The 20,917-nt window shown below is 44.1% G+C and overlaps 2 protein-coding genes across 5 annotated transcripts in view; both read right to left on the reverse strand.

The window, feature by feature from the left end:
• RFX3 (regulatory factor X3) overlaps positions 1–20,917 on the reverse strand; it is a 518,367-nt gene that overhangs the window by 261,027 nt on the left and 236,423 nt on the right. The window lies entirely within an intron of this gene.
• On the reverse strand, positions 18,188–19,508 carry LOC309544389 (uncharacterized protein; the record flags this gene model as incomplete). Its single annotated transcript, XM_082243305.1, has 2 exons — positions 18,188–18,994; positions 19,074–19,508. The coding sequence occupies 2 exons, from the start codon at positions 19,506–19,508 to the stop codon at positions 18,188–18,190; spliced, it is 1,242 nt and encodes a 413-aa protein (XP_082099431.1).

The raw sequence follows: 20,917 nt of genomic DNA on the forward strand, positions 1-20,917 counted from the left end.
TTCACAAATTTTAAATGAGGGTACACCCCAAAAGAGTGAGAAAGAGCAAAAATGGAACAATGGGTGGGTAAGGTCGGTATCCATTGCTATTCTGCATAAGGTACGGAAAAGTCCCGTGGGATCCATGCCTGGTTCATTTTAATGAACGTGAGCTTGTCCACATTGTCTCTGGACAGGCGGCTGCGCTTGTCTGTTATAACGCCCCCAGCCGTGCTAAATACCCGTTCAGATAATACACTGGCTGCAGGGCACGCCAGCACCTCCAAGGCGTAAAGGGCAAGCTCAGGCCATGTGCCCAATTTGGAGACCCAGAAGTTGAAGGGGGCAGACCCGTCATTCACTACATGTAGGCGTGTGCACACATACTGCTCCACCATGTTGGTAAAATGCTGCCTCCTGCTAAGACGTTCCATCTGAGCTGCTGGTGCTGCTGTTTGTTGTGGCGTGCTGACAAAGCTTTTCCACATTTCGGCCATGCTAACCCTGCCTTCTGAGGTGCTGGCGGTGCCCTGGTTGCGTTGGCGACCTCCTCCTCCTCCTCCTCTGCCTTGTGCTTCCACTGTGGCCCCGCTGTCAGATGGGAATGCCAGCAGCATGGCGTCTACCAGCGTGCGCTTGTACTCGCGCATCTTGCGATCGCGCTCCAGTGAGTGAATTAAGGACGGTACGTTGTCCTTGTAACGGGGATCCAGCAGCGTGGCCACCCAGTAATCAGCACAAGTTAGAATGTGGGCAACTCGGCGGTCGTTGTGGAGACACTGCAGCATGTAATCGCTCATGTGTGCCAGGCTGCCCAGAGGCAACGAAAGGCTGTCCTCTGTGGGAGGTGTATGGTCCGTGTCCTCTGTATCCCCCCAGCCACGCACCAGTGATGGCCATGAGCTGGCCTGGGTGCCACCCTGCTGTGAACATGGTTCCATCTCCTCCTCCAGCTCCTCCTCCTCCTCATCCTCCTCATCCTCCAGAACTGTGCCCCTGCTGGACAATTGCGTCCCTGGCGTTTGCGTGTGCAGGAACCCACCCTCGGAGCCCCTTGCGAATGACTGCCCTGAAAGCCTTGGAAATGTTACCTCTTCATCCTCCTCCTCCTCCTCATCCTGTGCCACATCCTCTTCCATCATCGCCCGAATTGTTTTTTCAAGGAGGCATAGAAGTGGGATAGTTAAGCTGAGAACGGCGTCATTGCCACTGGCCATGTTGGTGGAGTACTCAAAACAGCGCAACAAGGCACACAGGTCTCGCATGGAGGCCCAGTTATTGGTGGTGAAGTGGTGCTGTTCCGCAGAGCGACTCACGCGTGCGTGCTGCAGCTGAAACTCCACTATGGCCTGCTGCTGCTCGCACAGTCTTTCCAGCATGTGCAAGGTGGAGTTCCACCTTGTGGGCACGTCACATATGAGGCGGTGAGCGGGAAGGCCGAAGTTACGCTGCAGCGCTGCCAGGCGAGCAGCAGCAGGGTGAGAACGCCGAAAGTGCGCACAAACGGCCCGCACTTTCTGCAGCAGCTCTGACATATCGGGGTAGTTTTTAAGGAACCTCTGCACCACCAAATTCAGCACATGCGCCAGGCAAGGGATGTGCGTCAAACCGGCTAGGCCCAGAGCTGCTATGAGATTTCGCCCGTTATCGCACACCACCAGGCCGGGCTTGAGGCTCGCTGGCAGCAACCACTCATTTGTCTGCTGTTCCATGCTCCTCCACAACTCCTGCGCGGTGTGTGGTTTGTCCCCCAAACAGGCAAGTTGTAAAACTGCCTGCTGTCGTTTACCCCTGGCCGTGCTGAAGTTGGTGGTGAAGGTGTTACGCTGTCCGGATGAGGAGGCGGTAGAGGATGAGGAAGCGGAGTAGGAGGAGTTAGGAACAGGAGGCAAACTGAAGCGCCCTGCAATCCTCGGTGGTGGAAGGACATGCGCCAAATTGCTATCCGCCTCAGGCCCATCCGCCACTGCATTTACCCAGTGTGCCGTTAGGGAGATATAACGCCCCTGACCGTGCTTACTGGTCCACGTATCCGTAGTTAGGTGGACCTTGGCACAGATGGCGTTGCGCAGTGCACACCTGATTTTTTCCCCCACTTGGTTGTGCAGGGAAGGGATGGCTTGCCTGGAAAAGTAGTGGCGGCTGGGCACGACGTACTGTGGGACAGCCACCGACATAAGGTTTTTAAAACTGTGCGTCTCCACCAGACGGAATGACAGCATTTCAAAGGCCAATAATTTTGAAATGCTGGCATTCAGGGCCAGGGATCGCGGGTGGGTAGGGGGGTACTTCCTCTTCCTCTCAAGTGTTTGGGAGATGGAAAGCTGAACGCTTCCACGGGACATTGTGGAGATGGTTGTTGGTGACCCAGGTGGTGGTGTTGCTGACAGATCGTCTGTTTGCGGGGTGGCAGGTGCCGGTATCACTACAGATGTGGCTGGAGCGGCCGAGACTGCAGCAGAAGAGGAAGCAGGATGAGCCAGAGACGTTTCTTGGTTTTGAAGGTGTGTACTCCACTGCAGCTCGTGCTTTGCACTTAGATGCCTGATCATGCAGGTTGTGCTCAGGTTGAGAAGGTTCATGCCTCGCTTCAAGCTCTGATTGCACAGGGTGCAAACCACTCGTGTCCTGTCATCAGCACATTTTCTAAAGAACTTCCACGCTAGAGAACTCCTTTGAGCTGACTTTGGTGCGCTCGTTCCCTTGCTGCGTTGGGCAGTAGCGGGCGTAGTGTCTAGGGCACGGCCGCTCCGCTTCTGCACCCTGCTCCCTCTTCTGCTGTGCTGGTGGCTCTGTGCGACCACCGCCTCTTCCTCCAAACTACTCAGTTCACCTGCATGACGTTCATTCCATGTGGGGTCGAGGACCTCATCGTCCTCCACATCATCTTCCACCCAGTCTTCACCCCTGCCCTCCTTGTCGGTCTCCACAATGCTGAACGCCGCAGCAGTTGGCACCTGCGTTTCGTCATCATCGGAGACGTGCTGCGATGATCCTTGCATGTACTCATCTTGAGGAATAAGTGGTTGGGCATCGCTGCACTCAATCTCTTCCACTTCTGGGGCAGGGCTAGGTGGATGGCCCTGGGAAACCCTGCTGACAGAGTCCTCAAAAAGAATAAGAGACTGCTGTATGGCTTGGGGCTCAGACTGCTGGCCTGATTTGCAAGGGGGTGAGGTGAAAGACGGTTGGACATTGGCTGCAGGTGCCAACTCTGACCTTTCTGCAGTAGACTGGGTGGGAGACAATGTGAAGGAACTGGAGGCACTGTCAGCAGCAAACCAATCTACTATCGCCTCAACTTGTTCTGGCCTCATCACTTCTAGGGGCGTTTGATGCCCTACCAAATACTGATGCAGGTTCTGTCGCCTACTCACACTTGAGGAAGGTGTTTCACTTGTGCGTGTAGCTGGCACAGATCGACCATGTCCTCTCCTTGCAACAGGAGCTCTACCAGCAGCACCACGACCCAGGCCACGGCCCTTATTTGACGGTCTCCTCATATTTCTGTAATTTAAGATCTTGCCCTAGAAAGGTTTTTATTGAATAGCGGAATAGAAAATATGATCCAAAAAAAGTGTATGTATATCACACGTACACAACCACACTAGGCCCCAATTACTATTGTTTGTACCCCTAAAAGGCTAGATGAGGAGTAGGGGGAGTATGGAACAGGCAGCACCCTCAAACCTTCAGAAGTATGAGATGAACCCCAACAACTTGGAAAGGTGGATCTCTCTCACACGTACCGACACAGACTATCCCGCAATTCAATTGATCCTCAAAGGTTTTTATTGAATAGCGGAATAGGAAATATGATCAAAAAAAGTGTATGTATCTCGCACGTACACAACCACACTAGGCCCCAATTACTATTGTTTGTACCCCTAAAAGGCTAGATGAGGAGTAGGGGGGGTATGGAACAGGCAGCACCCTCAAACCTTCAGAAGTATGAGATGAACCCCAACAACTTGGAAAGGTGGATCTCTCTCACACGTACCGACACAGACTATCCCGCAATTCAATTGATCCCCAAAGGTTTTTATTGAATAGCGGAATAGGAAATATGATCAAAAAAAGTGTATGTATCTCACACGTACAGAAACACACTAGGCCCCAATTACTATTGTTTGTACACCTAAAAGGATGGATGAGGAGGAGGAGGAGTATGGAACAGGCAGCACCCTCAAAGCTTCAGAAGTATGAGATGAACCCCAAAAACTTGGAAAGGTGGATCTCACACGTACCGACACAGACTATCCCGCAATTTAATTGATCCCCAAAGGTTTTTATTGAATAGCGGAATAGGAAATATGATCAAAAAATGTGTATGTATCTCACACGTACAGAAGCACACTAGGCCCCAATTACTATTGTTTGTACACCTAAAAGGATGGATGAGGAGGAGGAGGAGTATGGAACAGGCAGCACCCTCAAAGCTTCAGAAGTATGAGATGAACCCCAAAAACTTGGAAAGGTGGATCTCACACGTACCGACACAGACTATCCCGCAATTTAATTGATCCCCAAAGGTTTTTATTGAATAGCGGAATAGGAAATATGATCAAAAAAAGTGTATGTATCTCGCACGTACACAACCACACTAGGCCCCAATTACTATTGTTTGTACCCCTAAAAGGCTAGATGAGGAGTAGGGGGGGTATGGAACAGGCAGCACCCTCAAACCTTCAGAAGTATGAGATGAACCCCAACAACTTGGAAAGGTGGATCTCTCTCACACGTACCGACACAGACTATCCCGCAATTCAATTGATCCCCAAAGGTTTTTATTGAATAGCGGAATAGGAAATATGATCAAAAAAAGTGTATGTATCTCACACGTACAGAAACACACTAGGCCCCAATTACTATTGTTTGTACACCTAAAAGGATGGATGAGGAGGAGGAGGAGTATGGAACAGGCAGCACCCTCAAAGCTTCAGAAGTATGAGATGAACCCCAAAAACTTGGAAAGGTGGATCTCACACGTACCGACACAGACTATCCCGCAATTTAATTGATCCCCAAAGGTTTTTATTGAATAGCGGAATAGGAAATATGATCAAAAAATGTGTATGTATCTCACACGTACAGAAGCACACTAGGCCCCAATTACTATTGTTTGTACACCTAAAAGGATGGATGAGGAGGAGGAGGAGTATGGAACAGGCAGCACCCTCAAAGCTTCAGAAGTATGAGATGAACCCCAAAAACTTGGAAAGGTGGATCTCACACGTACCGACACAGACTATCCCGCAATTTAATTGATCCCCAAAGGTTTTTATTGAATAGCGGAATAGGAAATATGATCAAAAAATGTGTATGTATCTCACACGTACAGAAGCACACTAGGCCCCAATTACTATTGTTTGTACACCTAAAAGGATGGATGAGGAGGAGGAGGAGTATGGAACAGGCAGCACCCTCAAAGCTTCAGAAGTATGAGATGAACCCCAAAAACTTGGAAAGGTGGATCTCACACGTACCGACACAGACTATCCCGCAATTTAATTGATCCCCAAAGGTTTTTATTGAATAGCGGAATAGGAAATGATCAAAAAATGTGTATGTATCTCACACGTACAGAAGCACACTAGGCCCCAATTACTATTGTTTGTACACCTAAAAGGATGGATGAGGAGGAGGAGGAGTATGGAACAGGCAGCACCCTCAAAGCTTCAGAAGTATGAGATGAACCCCAAAAACTTGGAAAGGTGGATCTCACACGTACCGACACAGACTATTCCGCAATTTAATTGATCCCCAAAGGTTTTTATTGAATAGCGGAATAGGAAATATGATCAAAAAATGTGTATGTATCTCACACGTACAGAAGCACACTAGGCCCCAATTACTATTGTTTGTACACCTAAAAGGATGGATGAGGAGGAGTATGGAACAGGCAGCACCCTCAAAGCTTCAGAAGTATGAGATGAACCCCAAAAACTTGGAAAGGTGGATCTCACACGTACCGACACAGACTATTCCGCAATTTAATTGATCCCCAAAGGTTTTTATTGAATAGCGGAATAGGAAATATGATCAAAAAATGTGTATGTATCTCACACGTACAGAAGCACACTAGGCCCCAATTACTATTGTTTGTACACCTAAAAGGATGGATGAGGAGGAGGAGGAGTATGGAACAGGCAGCACCCTCAAAGCTTCAGAAGTATGAGATGAACCCCAAAAACTTGGAAAGGTGGATCTCACACGTACCGACACAGACTATTCCGCAATTTAATTGATCCCCAAAGGTTTTTATTGAATAGCGGAATAGGAAATATGATCAAAAAATGTGTATGTATCTCACACGTACAGAAGCACACTAGGCCCCAATTACTATTGTTTGTACACCTAAAAGGATGGATGAGGAGGAGGAGGAGTATGGAACAGGCAGCACCCTCAAAGCTTCAGAAGTATGAGATGAACCCCAAAAACTTGGAAAGGTGGATCTCACACGTACCGACACAGACTATCCCGCAATTTAATTGATCCCCAAAGGTTTTTATTGAATAGCGGAATAGGAAATATGATCAAAAAAAGTGTATGTATCTCGCACGTACACAACCACACTAGGCCCCAATTACTATTGTTTGTACCCCTAAAAGGCTAGATGAGGAGTAGGGGGGGTATGGAACAGGCAGCACCCTCAAACCTTCAGAAGTATGAGATGAACCCCAACAACTTGGAAAGGTGGATCTCTCTCACACGTACCGACACAGACTATCCCGCAATTCAATTGATCCTCAAAGGTTTTTATTGAATAGCGGAATAGGAAATATGATCAAAAAAAGTGTATGTATCTCGCACGTACACAACCACACTAGGCCCCAATTACTATTGTTTGTACCCCTAAAAGGCTAGATGAGGAGTAGGGGGGGTATGGAACAGGCAGCACCCTCAAACCTTCAGAAGTATGAGATGAACCCCAACAACTTGGAAAGGTGGATCTCTCTCACACGTACCGACACAGACTATCCCGCAATTCAATTGATCCTCAAAGGTTTTTATTGAATAGCGGAATAGGAAATATGATCAAAAAAAGTGTATGTATCTCGCACGTACACAACCACACTAGGCCCCAATTACTATTGTTTGTACCCCTAAAAGGCTAGATGAGGAGTAGGGGGGGTATGGAACAGGCAGCACCCTCAAACCTTCAGAAGTATGAGATGAACCCCAACAACTTGGAAAGGTGGATCTCTCTCACACGTACCAACACAGACTATCCCCCAATTTAACTGATCCCCAAAGGTTTTTGATTAAATAGCGGAATAGAAAATATGATCCCAAAAAAGTGTATGTATATCACACGTACACAACCACACTAGGCCCCAATTACTATTGTTTGTACCCCTAAAAGGCTAGGAGTAGGGGGGAGTATGGAACAGGCAGCACCCTCAAACCTTCAGAAGTATGAGATGAACCCCAACAACTTGGAAAGGTGGATCTCTCTCACACGTACCAACACAGACTATCCCCCAATTTAACTGATCCCCAGAGGTTTTTGATTAAATAGCGGAATAGAAAATATGATCCCAAAAAAGTGTATGTATATCACACGTACACAACCACACTAGGCCCCAATTACTATTGTTTGTACCCCTAAAAGGCTAGGAGTAGGGGGAGTATGGAACAGGCAGCACCCTCAAACCTTCAGAAGTATGAGATGAACCCCAACAACTTGGAAAGGTGGATCTCTCTCACACGTACCAACACAGACTATCCCCCAATTTAACTGATCCCCAAAGGTTTTTGATTAAATAGCGGAATAGAAAATATGATCCCAAAAAAGTGTACGTATATCACACGTACACAACCACACTAGGCCCCAATTACTATTGTTTGTACCCCTAAAAGGCTAGGAGTAGGGGGAGTATGGAACAGGCAGCACCCTCAAACCTTCAGAAGTATGAGATGAACCCCAACAACTTGGAAAGGTGGATCTCTCTCACACGTACCAACACAGACTATCCCCCAATTTAACTGATCCCCAAAGGTTTTTGATTAAATAGCGGAATAGAAAATATGATCCCAAAAAAGTGTATGTATATCACACGTACACAACCACACTAGGCCCCAATTACTATTGTTTGTACCCCTAAAAGGCTAGGAGTAGGGGGAGTATGGAACAGGCAGCACCCTCAAACCTTCAGAAGTATGAGATGAACCCCAACAACTTGGAAAGGTGGATCTCTCTCACACGTACCAACACAGACTATCCCCCAATTTAACTGATCCCCAAAGGTTTTTGATTAAATAGCGGAATAGAAAATATGATCCCAAAAAAGTGTATGTATATCACACGTACACAACCACACTAGGCCCCAATTACTATTGTTTGTACCCCTAAAAGGCTAGGAGTAGGGGGGAGTATGGAACAGGCAGCACCCTCAAACCTTCAGAAGTATGAGATGAACCCCAACAACTTGGAAAGGTGGATCTCTCTCACACGTACCAACACAGACTATCCCCCAATTTAACTGATCCCCAAAGGTTTTTGATTAAATAGCGGAATAGAAAATATGATCCCAAAAAAGTGTATGTATATCACACGTACACAACCACACTAGGCCCCAATTACTATTGTTTGTACCCCTAAAAGGCTAGGAGTAGGGGGAGTATGGAACAGGCAGCACCCTCAAACCTTCAGAAGTATGAGATGAACCCCAACAACTTGGAAAGGTGGATCTCTCTCACACGTACCAACACAGACTATCCCCCAATTTAACTGATCCCCAGAGGTTTTTGATTAAATAGCGGAATAGAAAATATGATCCCAAAAAAGTGTATGTATATCACACGTACACAACCACACTAGGCCCCAATTACTATTGTTTGTACCCCTAAAAGGCTAGGAGTAGGGGGAGTATGGAACAGGCAGCACCCTCAAACCTTCAGAAGTATGAGATGAACCCCAACAACTTGGAAAGGTGGATCTCTCTCACACGTACCAACACAGACTATCCCCCAATTTAACTGATCCCCAAAGGTTTTTGATTAAATAGCGGAATAGAAAATATGATCCCAAAAAAGTGTATGTATATCACACGTACACAACCACACTAGGCCCCAATTACTATTGTTTGTACCCCTAAAAGGCTAGATGAGGAGTAGGGGGAGTATGGAACAGGCAGCACCCTCAAACCTTCAGTATGAGATTGTGTTCACTGTACCCCACAAAGATTGAGTTCACTGCACCCCACAATGATTGTGTTCACTGCACCCCACAAAGATTGTGTTCACTGCACCTCACAAAGATTGTGTTCACTGTACCCCCCAAAGATTTTGTTCACTGCACCCCACAAAGATTCTGTTCACTGTACCCCACAAAGATTGTGTTCACTGCACCCCAAAAAGATTGTGTTCACTGCACCCCAAAAAGGATGTTGTTCACTGCACCCCAAAAAGGATGTTGTTCACTCCACCCCAAAAAGATTGTGTTCACTGCACCCCACAAAGATTGTGTTCACTGCACCCCAAAAAGATTGTGTTCACTGCACCCCAAAAATGATTTTGTTCACTGCACCCCAAAAAGGATTTTGTTCACTGCACCCCAAAAAGGATGTTGTTCACTCCACCCCAAAAAGATTGTGTTCACTGCACCCCAAAAAGATTGTGTTCACTGCACCCCACAAAGGATTTTGTTCACTGCACCCCAAAAAGATTGTGTTCACTGCACCCCAAAAAGGATGTTGTTCACTGCACCCCAAAAAGGATTTTGTTCACTGCACCCCAAAAAGATTGTGTTCACTGCACCCCACAAAGGATTTTGTTCACTGCACCCCACAAAGATTGTGTTCACTGCACACCAAAAAGGATTGTGTTCACTGCACCCCAAAAAGATTTTGTTCACTGCACCCCAAAAAGATTGTGTTCACTGCAGCCCAAAAAGATTGTGTTCACTGCAGCCCAAAAAGATTGTGTTCACTGCAGCCCAAAAAGATTGTGTTCACTGCAGCCCAAAAAGATTGTGTTCACTGCAGCCCAAAAAGATTGTGTTCACTGCAGCTCACACACAGAAAAATGGATGTGGATCACTGACACCTGCCTATCTCCAATCCCACACCACACAGCAATATCGATTGTAGTTTGTAGAACACAGTTTCCCTAAAATTCAGCAGACTCTGTCCCTAACAGGATTGAGAAGAGATCGTAGATCAGGATTGAGTGCAGATTCACCCCACCCCCCACACAGCAATATCGATTGTAGTTTGTAGAACACAGTTTCCCTAAAATTCAGCAGACTCTGTCCCTAACAGGATTGAGAAGAGATCGTAGATCAGGATTGAGTGCAGATTCACCCCACCCCCCACACAGCAATATCGATTGTAGTTTGTAGAACACAGTTTCCCTAAAATTCAGCAGACTCTGTCCCTAACAGGATTGAGAAGAGATCGTAGATCAGGATTGAGTGCAGATTCACCCCACCCCCCACACAGCAATATCGATTGTAGTTTGTAGAAGACACTGACCCTATATAATTCAGCAGACTCTATCCCTAAAATGCCTACAACTCGCCCTGCCTAAACACTCCGACCTGTCCCTCAATTCTATCCCGACACAAATGGTTTTTTCCTGCCTATCTTTCCCTAATCAGCAGCCAGCACGTTGATGTGTGCTCTCTGTCCCTGAATCTAAGCAGCATAATGACGCCGCTGCGGCTGCCTCGAACTTATAAAGACTTGGTCACATGCTTCAGACGGCCAATCACAGCTACTGAGACATTTGCAGGCATGGCTGGGATGGCTTAAGGCACACCAGTTAAACGATTGTTGATTGGCTGTTGAAAGCCCGCCATGAAAAGAGCGCCAAAGCATGCAAAACCCGGAAATAAAACGACCGAACACGGATTTTTACCCGAACATACAGTAAAGTGTCCGTGTCCGTGTTCGGGTACAAAAAATCCAATTATTCGGTACGAACACGAATAATACAGTCCGTGTTCGCTCAACACTAGTTTCTACCCATTTCTAAACACCTGCTATGTAACAGAATGCTGGAAGGCTGCCAATATTTTGTTGCAATAGAAAGTAAAAAAACAAACATTTCAGTGCTTTGTTTGTGAACTTCGAAGATGCATTTCTCAACAATGCCTAAAGATACAGAAGTGAGTGAAGGCTTGTGCGTGTACTGCTTATTTAAAATAGGTAAATACTTAAGTGTGCATAGTATGGGTACAAATTTACTTTCATCTGATGCTCTAATAAATAAGTGAGATTCCCACAATTAAAACTAGATTTAATGCTTGTCAGTGATGTAGACAGAGACATTCCTATAAAGTTCTGAGTAGTTTCCCAATCTATCAAATATTAGGGATGCCAGTCAACCTACCAAGACATCATGAATGGGTTAGTGTGAATTGGACTGTATACACCATTACAGATAGGCAACGGTAGAAGCAGAATCCAAACTCAAATGGGAGTCAGAGGAAGCATGATAGAGGTAGTAGTCAATGTCATCAGTAAATATACCAGGCATCACGACCAAGAAATCAGAAAAATGAAGTGTACTGCATTTTAGTTAGTTCTGTTAGTTATATACACAATTAGCTTTAATTTAGTTGTCTAATGTGCACATTAAAGTTATATATGCTAACTATAATGTTCCAAGTTGGTTCTATTTCAAACAGATCCCTTAAAAGAGGCTTTTGCAAAAAATGGGAGGATTTGGTAACTCAAGAAGAAATGACATGTGTTGTCTGCAGCAGACATAAGTGCTTGTGACTGAGCTGGGGACATGCAGCACAAAGGCAGAGAGCTAATAATAAAACCTGGTAGTAGCACACAAGCCAGGTCACTCTGTAAATTCAGGCTAAAAGACTGTAAATACAAGAAATCCACAGGAAACAATGTTATTGCTTAAGTCTTTCCATTGCTAATTTTCTTCTAGAAAACTAACAAACTATACAGGAATGAAACGCTAGATATCTTTCACTGTATTTTTAGAAATAATAATAGATGTTCGCAAAGAGGATGGAAAACAAAAGACTCACACCAGGGGTCCTCTTGTTGTGCAAGATAAAAGCAGAGCACAGCTATTTAACGCACATCAGTATTTTTATGCATTTAATACAGTAGCTCAGACAAATAAATTATCTACTGCAAAGCGCTGGTAATTTTTAACATTTTTTTCTTCAGCAATATATCCTAGACCATATGTTATGTGCATGCTTGTTTGTGAGGTACTATTATAAAAATATATATATATATATTTATATATACTTTACAAAATTATAAAAACGCAACACTTTTGTTTTTGCCCCCCATTTTTCATGAGCTGAACTCAAAGTTCTAAGACTTTTTTATGTATACAAAAGGCCTATTTCTCTAAAATGTTGTTCACAAATCTGTCTAAATCTGTGTTATGCCTCGTACACACGGTCAGATAATCGTACGAAAAAACTCGCTTTCGACCTGGTTGCACGATAATCTGATCGTTAGTACACTGCTTTCGACAGCCGATCACAACAGTACATCCAACAAAATCCGAAGGGACAAACAGGAAAACTTCTGTCGTACGATAGCCCCGCGAACGACAATCGTGTAATTAGTACACTATGCGTCCGCTAAAAATCATTCGACAAACACCGCGCATGATCGGAAATAGCGAAATAACCCGGAAGGGGAATCTGGAGAATGTAAACAATGGTTTTACGACCCGACAATAATATTGCAGCATATTCCCAATGTTTTTCCGAACATTCGGTCAGTAGAATAGTAAAATCCAGCTATAATGATCAAGCCTGGTTATTATATTTGTTACCTAATTTTAGCAAAGACTGGCATAAATGTTAAAGATAAAGAACTGATTTTCTTTTCATTTTGGATACAATTTGCAATACACTGTTGGTCTTTAAATAAAGAGCAAATTGTGTGTACAATTATACAATCATACATATCTAATATAATAATGACAACATACAAGGCCAGTGATGGAAGCATGGTAAACTTTATTAATCAACAGATAACCTCAACAATCACAAGCAACAACCATATCAATAGTTGCAAGATCAACAAAACAAGTGCCACATATGTGTGTTTGAATGTCCAAAAACAAGTAAACTTTTTTTTAAATCTAAAAAAAAAACTATAATTGAGTGTAATTAAAATCCTGCGGCCATGGAGTATGTGGTCGTTCCTGTTGCATGTGGTGCCATTGGCCACCATGATGCTGTGATCCTGGTGATGTATGTTGGTTAGATTGGACAAATTGCTGGGATGTCAATCTACTCTCTATGTGTTCTGTCATGCGAGTATGTCTGGTCAATTCCCCTCGCACGCCTTTATTCATCGTCTCCAGCATCAAAGTTTCCGCAAACTGACGTTGCTCCTCAGACATTTTACGGAGCTTGCTTGTCACAAGGATGCCAAAAGCATCTGCTTCATCATGTTTCTTAAGAGCAGCGGTTGCTTTGCTTAAAAATGATGTAGTGGCATCTTCAAATCTCCTCCTCTTTTGAGGCCTATTCACTGGAGTTGATGTAGTGCTCTCCTGTGTTATTTCAGTGAGAACATTTATGTCCTCTGATGTTTCCTCTTGTGTGTTTGTCTAAAAAAAGTGACAATTAAGCTTATATTTTGTATCACAGATTGCATTTCACATTAACATCCAACCCCCAAACATCAATTGTACCTGAAAACACAGAATGTATGGATTAGTTATGGGAATAAGAACGTTAATACCTGTGTCTGTGGTATTTCCTCGGTGTCCTCAGACAGGTTTTCTGCAGACATAAAGGTGTCCAACGCTGCAGATGTAGATGGTGTAGATAGTGTACATATGGACGATCTTGCATCCACCTGTTCAGTAAGGAACCGCAGACTGTCAAAATACCATAGTCTGGGAATGTATATGTCCTCCGCTCCTGCTCCAGATTTTTGGGAGTCAACAATTTTGTTCAATTCTCTTTTGAATACGGTTCTCAAATTAGCAATTTTATTGCGTACATAATTAATGTCCGCTGACATATGAATGGTTTTGCATAGGTCTACCAGTTTTGATAGGGCCTCATGCCTCTTATTCCGGTCCGAGTAGTCTTTTGATTTTATTTTCCACAAACAGGGCATCTGTCTGTACATCTCTATGAATTTCTGAAGGAATTCAGGGGATGTGAATTTGTCCACCATGGTTCCTACAAAGATAAACATGCTGGTTTAGCTATGTTGCATATCATGTACACTGGCATAGAAGCATAACAAGAAAATATATCTTTAATTAAATAAAGTGGCAGCAGTAGTACATACGGCCTCTTGCAAGCATACTCAATTTTCACGCTATAACAACAACACCTTTTGTTTTATGTGTCACTCATTTAAAACTATACATGTCATTTAGAACAGCTTGATATAGGAAGATTAACTTAGATGCTAGGAATCTTCCTCAAATTAAGTTGACGAATAATATCAGAACAATGCAATGGGCTTGCAAATGATGTTTCAATGCTTCAAAAGAACAATTTTTCCAACAAATGCTTAGTTTACCTTCGTTCGCTATGACAGTTCGGTCGTGAATCTGAAAATGCTCGTTCAGTCTTCTCTACAGCACAAGTACAATCCTTCCGTGATTGTGCCACCACAAGACGAACATTCGGTGTTTGACGGTCTGTGCATGCGTCTGGTGTCCCGCCCCTATCCGACGTCACGCACATGCACGTGGGGCGCCGTTATTGCAATAACGAAGACGTCACAAGTCAAACGATCGAATGTCTGAAGTGGAGAACAGGATGTCGGCCAAAAAACCTGTGAGACAGGAAAGAAGAATGAAAGCAACATCCATGTCAAAGGATGAAATGTTGGAGATGGTGAAGATCCTGGAGAAGCATGATTACGATGGCAGGCTTGCACATTATGAGAGGCCTAATACAAGGAAGGACCGCATCCTGGACAAAGTAGTGGAAGTCCTCAGAGTTAAACATGGTGTGGAACGGTCCAAAGAACAACTGAGGAAGAGGTGGTCCGATTTGAAAAGTCGTGAACAAAAACAACTCATGGAAATCCAGGAAAAAATTAAAAAAAGTAAGTATATTTGCTTGTTGATATTTATTATTGCTTTCCAATGTTTTTTTCATTTGAGCCTCCTAATCATATGCTGTACATTACTGTGTATATAATATATAACTGATATTTCTTGGTTGTGCTCATTGTTAAATGAGTTATATAACTGTGAATGTGCCTGCCTCGATATATGCTGTCATTAATTTAATGTTATTTTCTTGTAGTCAAAAAAATGAACTTGAAGAAACGGCTGCGCCATCAGAAGAGTCATGAAAGGAGGAGGGGTTTTGGATCGGAGTCTGAGGACGTGAATGAGGAGAAAACAGCAGATTCTGGAGTTTCTGTTGCTGCAGCAGGTTAGTCATGTGGGTTTGTGAAGCAAATTTAAAGTTCTATGATAACATAGCATGTAATCCAAATTATATGTATTTTTAGGCTCCAAGAGGAAGAGACGACGCATAATAGAATTGGACAGTGACGATTCAGGAGGAGAAAAAGCAGGTCCATCAACAAGTAGTGTCCATGATAAAGATAGTGGTGTACGCAGCATTGAAGATTTGGCTGAGCATACTGAATTAGGTATGTGTTTAAGTATAATGTACATTAAATGTTAATTTTGATGGTAGAGGAATGCACAATTGGCCATAGAGGACATGTTTTGGGATGCATTTCAGTACGCTTGAGATAGTAGTAAAGTTTACAGACAATAACTGTATGTGTGTATGTGTGTGTATGTGTGTGTATGTGTGTGTATGTGTTTATATGTGTGTATATATATATATATATATATATATATATATATATATATATATATATATATATATATGTGTTTTTATGTGTGTGTGTGTGTGTGTATATATATATATTTTTATATGTATGTATGTTTATATATATATATATATATATATATATTGTATGTATGTATGTGTGCTGGTAATTTCCGGCTGGTGTGTTGAGGGCGCAGGGGCGCCGCCCCCCCATCCATGCGTTCGTCCCCCTAATCTACATGCAGGGGCGCCGGACGTATGGATTTCTATGGGATTTTTTTATCATTATCTGATTAGAGCCAGAGGCTCTAATAGGGCGATGCAAAGGGTGGAGCCGGGGCACAGAGCAGTGCATCCCGACTCCACCCATTGTGTGCCAATAGCAAATGAAAATTCGCTATTGTCACACCGATCCTCATCCTAGTCCCGCCATCAGCAGGAGAGAGCAGCATAGTCGGTCCAGTTATCGTGAGGAGGTAAGTGATTCAAGCAGCTGCTGCCTCAGACTCAGTGTCTCCCTCCTCTTTCCTGTCACTGTGCGGGACTGTGGACTCGAGTCCGGCGGTGGTGGGGGGCACACCGTGGTCACTTTACATTGAAGGGGGCACAACGTGTTAACTCTACATTGATGGGGGCACTGCTCACTGGTCACTCTGCATTGATGGGGGCACACTGTACCTTGATTACTGAAGGCACCTTTCATAGTTGTGTAACCTCAAAGGCACATTTTGACAGCCACCACTGGTGCTGGTGCAATTGCAAACATTTTTTGCAATGACAACAAGGTCATCCTGTCATGATGCTGAAAGATCACTATCATCCGTAAATCGTGTTATAAAGTGTGAGAAATTTGTACATAGGGAAAGAATGTTTGTAAGCAAACTATGCTATTTTTACAGATGACCTACGTGTCGAAGCAGTGCAGCAGGAATACAGTGTTTCTTCTCCGGTACACGTATGGGATACCATAATGGAGGGGACAGGTGACATGCCCACATGGAGCACAGAGGATACTCTGCAGAGTGTGACTAGCACACGTACGTACAAGTGAAATGAAATGAGTTGTTGTGGTCTTTACAAATTCACATCTTATTAGTAATCAAGACCTCTCCTTTATTACAGAACCTGTTTTGGATGCTACTACGGTGGGACAGATATCCAGGGAGTTAATTTCAGCATGTACTGACATCCAGAAGATCAAGGATGCAGCTACATGTCTACTGAGCCGTTTACAGTACTTCATAGACATATTTGCCAAATTACAGCCACATGTTTGATGTGCTTTTTCCTTGCTTGTTTTTTGTCGAATAAGGTCCGTTTCACACTTATGCGAGTGCGTGAAGGCTGCGAACTCGCAGCCTGTTCCCGCATCACACACGCACCCCCGGCAGTTCACACTGCCATATGCGATACGCTGGGGGTGTCAATGTAATATTAACGACACCCCCAGTTTGATTGCATATCGCAGTGCGATCGTGCAGTTCGCACAGGATCGGATCGCACAAGTGTGAACTGCTGTGCGATCTGATCCTGATGCGGCTGCCAAAAAGGGTCCCTGTGTGTGTTTGCTGTGGCTGCGGTGAGAATTTAGCCATACAAACTCTATGGCTAAACTCGCACCGCACAGCCGATCGCATGTAATGTCGGAGCAGTGCGCTCCGACATTACATGCGAACCCCGCACACGCACAAGTGTGAACCGGGGCTAATTGTTTTGTTTTGTTGTTTTTTTATGTTGATTTTTTGGAAACCTAAAGTTCAGGGTTGCATTCGTCTGTATTTGTCTGTACTGCACGCACATTGCACAATTGTTCACACTGCAATCTTGAAAAAAATTAGGGGAATCAATGTTAGATCGCAGTGTGACCGTGTGAACTGATACATGGTGCTTCAGTGGTATTGCAAAGGTGTCAAGACCCATGCAATACCATTCCAGTGCAGTACCAAAAGAGGGTTCATCATGGCCCAATAGGGTTGATTCCTGGAAAATCATAGCTGCTGATTCTTCTTTTTTATATTGGAAAGCATGTTAGCTTAAAATAAAACTTTTATATTTTTTCAAATCTTTGCTTCTTTATTTTCTTGAATATAATCATTGATCACTTGTTTAAAGTGCTTCTTTTGCGAATTTGATGAAGACATGTTATAGAACCTTATAATATAAGCTATTTGTGAACATTATCTTAATGCTGCAGTACAGTAAAAAAGTACACTGTTTATAATGAAAACAAAGAAAAAACTTATTAGATACAGTGGACATATTTATTCTGCAAATTTGCAAACCCAAACTATTATAGACATGTAACTTTAATTACATATAACAACTACATAAACCAAGAAGTTATGTTAAAAATAACAACAATCAATTTTTTATGCAGAACAGAAAAAGGAGCCTGCCATATTGCATATGTATAATATTAGCTTTATGTTGTCCAGTGGTCTTTTATTTGTCATCCTGCCAGGAAACTGAGCCCCTACCAACGAAATACTCCATGTAATCCAGTCGACACTGCTGTGCATTTTGTGAGGGAAGTCTAGGATATCCACTGTTTAGGGGAGTTAGTAAATCAATATGCTCATGGCTGTCTCCACGAATGGTACTCCCTGGCATTGATGAAGGATCATCAGGCTCTCTTTCAGAAGGCACAAGTGTCATGTAGCCATGGGCATTTCTTCTTAGATAGTTGTGCAGAACACAACAGCATAGAACAAGGCAGTCGATTTTATACAACGCTAAATTGATAGAGGTCAGAAAAATGCGGAATCGATTTGCAAGTATGCCAAATGCGTTCTCAACAACCCTGCGTGCCCGGGACAACCTATAGTTGAAGATCCTCTGTTGTCTTGTTAAATTTCTCATGGGGAATGGTTTCATAACATGTTCACTAAGCGCAAACGCGTCGTCAGCTACAAATACGAAGTTCATGCCTTCAAAGGTTTCCTCGCAGGATGGCAGATTGAGTTTCCCTTCCTTGAGACGCTTGTAGAACTCTGTTTGATCGATGATACTCCCATCTGAGTTCCGCCCATTCTTGCCAATATCTAAATACATGAACTCGTAGTTGGCATTAACTACAGCAAGCATCACAATACTGAAGAAACCTTTGTAATTGTAGAAAAAGGAACCAGTATTTGCAGGTGGCACTATACGTACATGTTTGCCATCAATGGCCCCACCACAATTTGGGAAATTCCAATGATGTTGGAAATTGTTGGCGACCTCATTCCACTCATGGGGATTGCTGGGTAACTGAAAGTTAATTTGAGAAGAGGTCAATACAATGAATAAACATATAGCTGCACATTAGCATACAAAAGATTGACTGTACCTTGATATATTCCTGCTGTAATGCCATAATGATAGCCTTGCAGGTCTCTGGGATTATCTTTCCAAGTGATTGTGGAGAAATGCCTGTGGAAAATTTCAGGTCCTGAAGACTTCTCCCTGTTGCCAAGTAACGGAGAGTAGCAATTAGCCGTTGCTCTGGGCTTATAGATTCCCGCATTAGTGTGTCCTTTTTGCTGATGAATGGTGTGACGGCTTGCAGCAAATTTTGGAAACAGACATCATTCATCCTTAAAAAATTCCGGTAGTCGTCTGGATTGTTCTCATTCAGGTGTTTTAGCAGAGACATGTGGGAGTACTTCTGGCGGTCACGCAACCATTGCTTGGACCATGTCTTCCTTTTTTGCTTCTTCCTGTTCATTACATTGAAGATAGCCACTACTCCCAAGATGGTAATTGGAAGCACGGTGTCATGCATTCCGTCACGAATACTTCTACGTTTTCGGAGAACGTGCGAATAAAGGCGAAAAGACGATTAAACGCGGGGAAGAAAATCACGGATAACCTCGAAAATACAGACGGAAGAACGGAAGAGGAAGAGGCGTGTCAGATACAGGGGTCACGCGCATGTGACGTATGTGACATCACTTTCCAAGACGTGGCTACGCATTCTGGTTGCTTTCACACAATCGTACGACAGAAATCATATGGTTAGTACACATGGTTGCATTCGACATTTTGTAGCATGCTACTTTACTCGAACGATATGTCGTACGATTATCTGACCGTGTGTACGAGGCATTAGTGAGCACTTCTCCTTTGCCGAGATAATCCATCCACCTCACAGGTGTGGTATATCAAGATGCTAATTAGACAGCATGATTAATGCACAGGTGTGCCTTAGGTTGGCCACAATAAAAGACCACTCTAAAATGTGCAGTTTTACTGTATTGGGGGGTCCGAAACCAGTCAGTATCTGGTGTGACCACCATTTGCCTCACGCAGTGCAACACATCTCCTTCGCATAGAGTTGATCAGGTTGTTGATTGTGGCCTGTGTAATGTTGGTCCACTCCTCTTCAATGGCTGTGTGCAGTTGCTGGATATTGGCAGGACCTGGAACACGCTGTCCTACACGCCGATTCAGAGCATCCCAAACATGCTCAATGGGGGACATGTCCGGTGAGTATGCTGGCCATGTAAAAACTGGGATGTTTTCAGCTTCCAGGAATTGTGTTCTGATCCTTGCAACATGGGGCCGTGCATTATCATGCTGCAACATGAGGAGATGGTTGTGGATAAATGGCACAACAATGGGCCTCAGGATCTGGTCACGGTATTTCTGTATTTCTGTGCATCAGAAAAATACATAAATAAAATGCAGCTCTGTTCATTGTCCATAACATACGCCTGCCCATACCATAATCCCACCGCCAGCATGGACCACTCGATCCACAACAATGACATCAGCAAACCGCTCACCCATACGATGCCATACACACGGTCTGCCATCTGCCCTGTACAGTGAAAACCGGGACTCATCCGTGAAGAAAACAACTCTCCAAAGTGCCAGACACCATCAAATGTGAGCATTTGCGCACTCAAGTTGGTTATGATGACGAACTGCAGTCAGGTCGAGACCCCAATGAAGATGATGAGCATGCAGATGAGCTTCCCTGAGACGGTTTCTGACAGTTTGTGCAGAAATTCTTTGGTCATGCAAACCAATTGCTGCAGCAGCTGTCTAGGTGGCTGGTCTCAGACAATCTTGGAGGTGAAGATGCTAGATATGGAGGTCCTGGGCTGGTGTGGTTACACGTGGCCTGTGGCTGTGAGGCCAGTTGGATGCACTGCCAAATTCTCTGAAACGCCTTTGGAGACAGCTTAT

Source organism: Pelophylax lessonae (assembly GCF_965119305.1).
Source record: "Pelophylax lessonae genome assembly, chromosome: 1".
In the NCBI taxonomy this organism is placed as follows: Eukaryota; Metazoa; Chordata; class Amphibia; order Anura; family Ranidae; genus Pelophylax; species Pelophylax lessonae.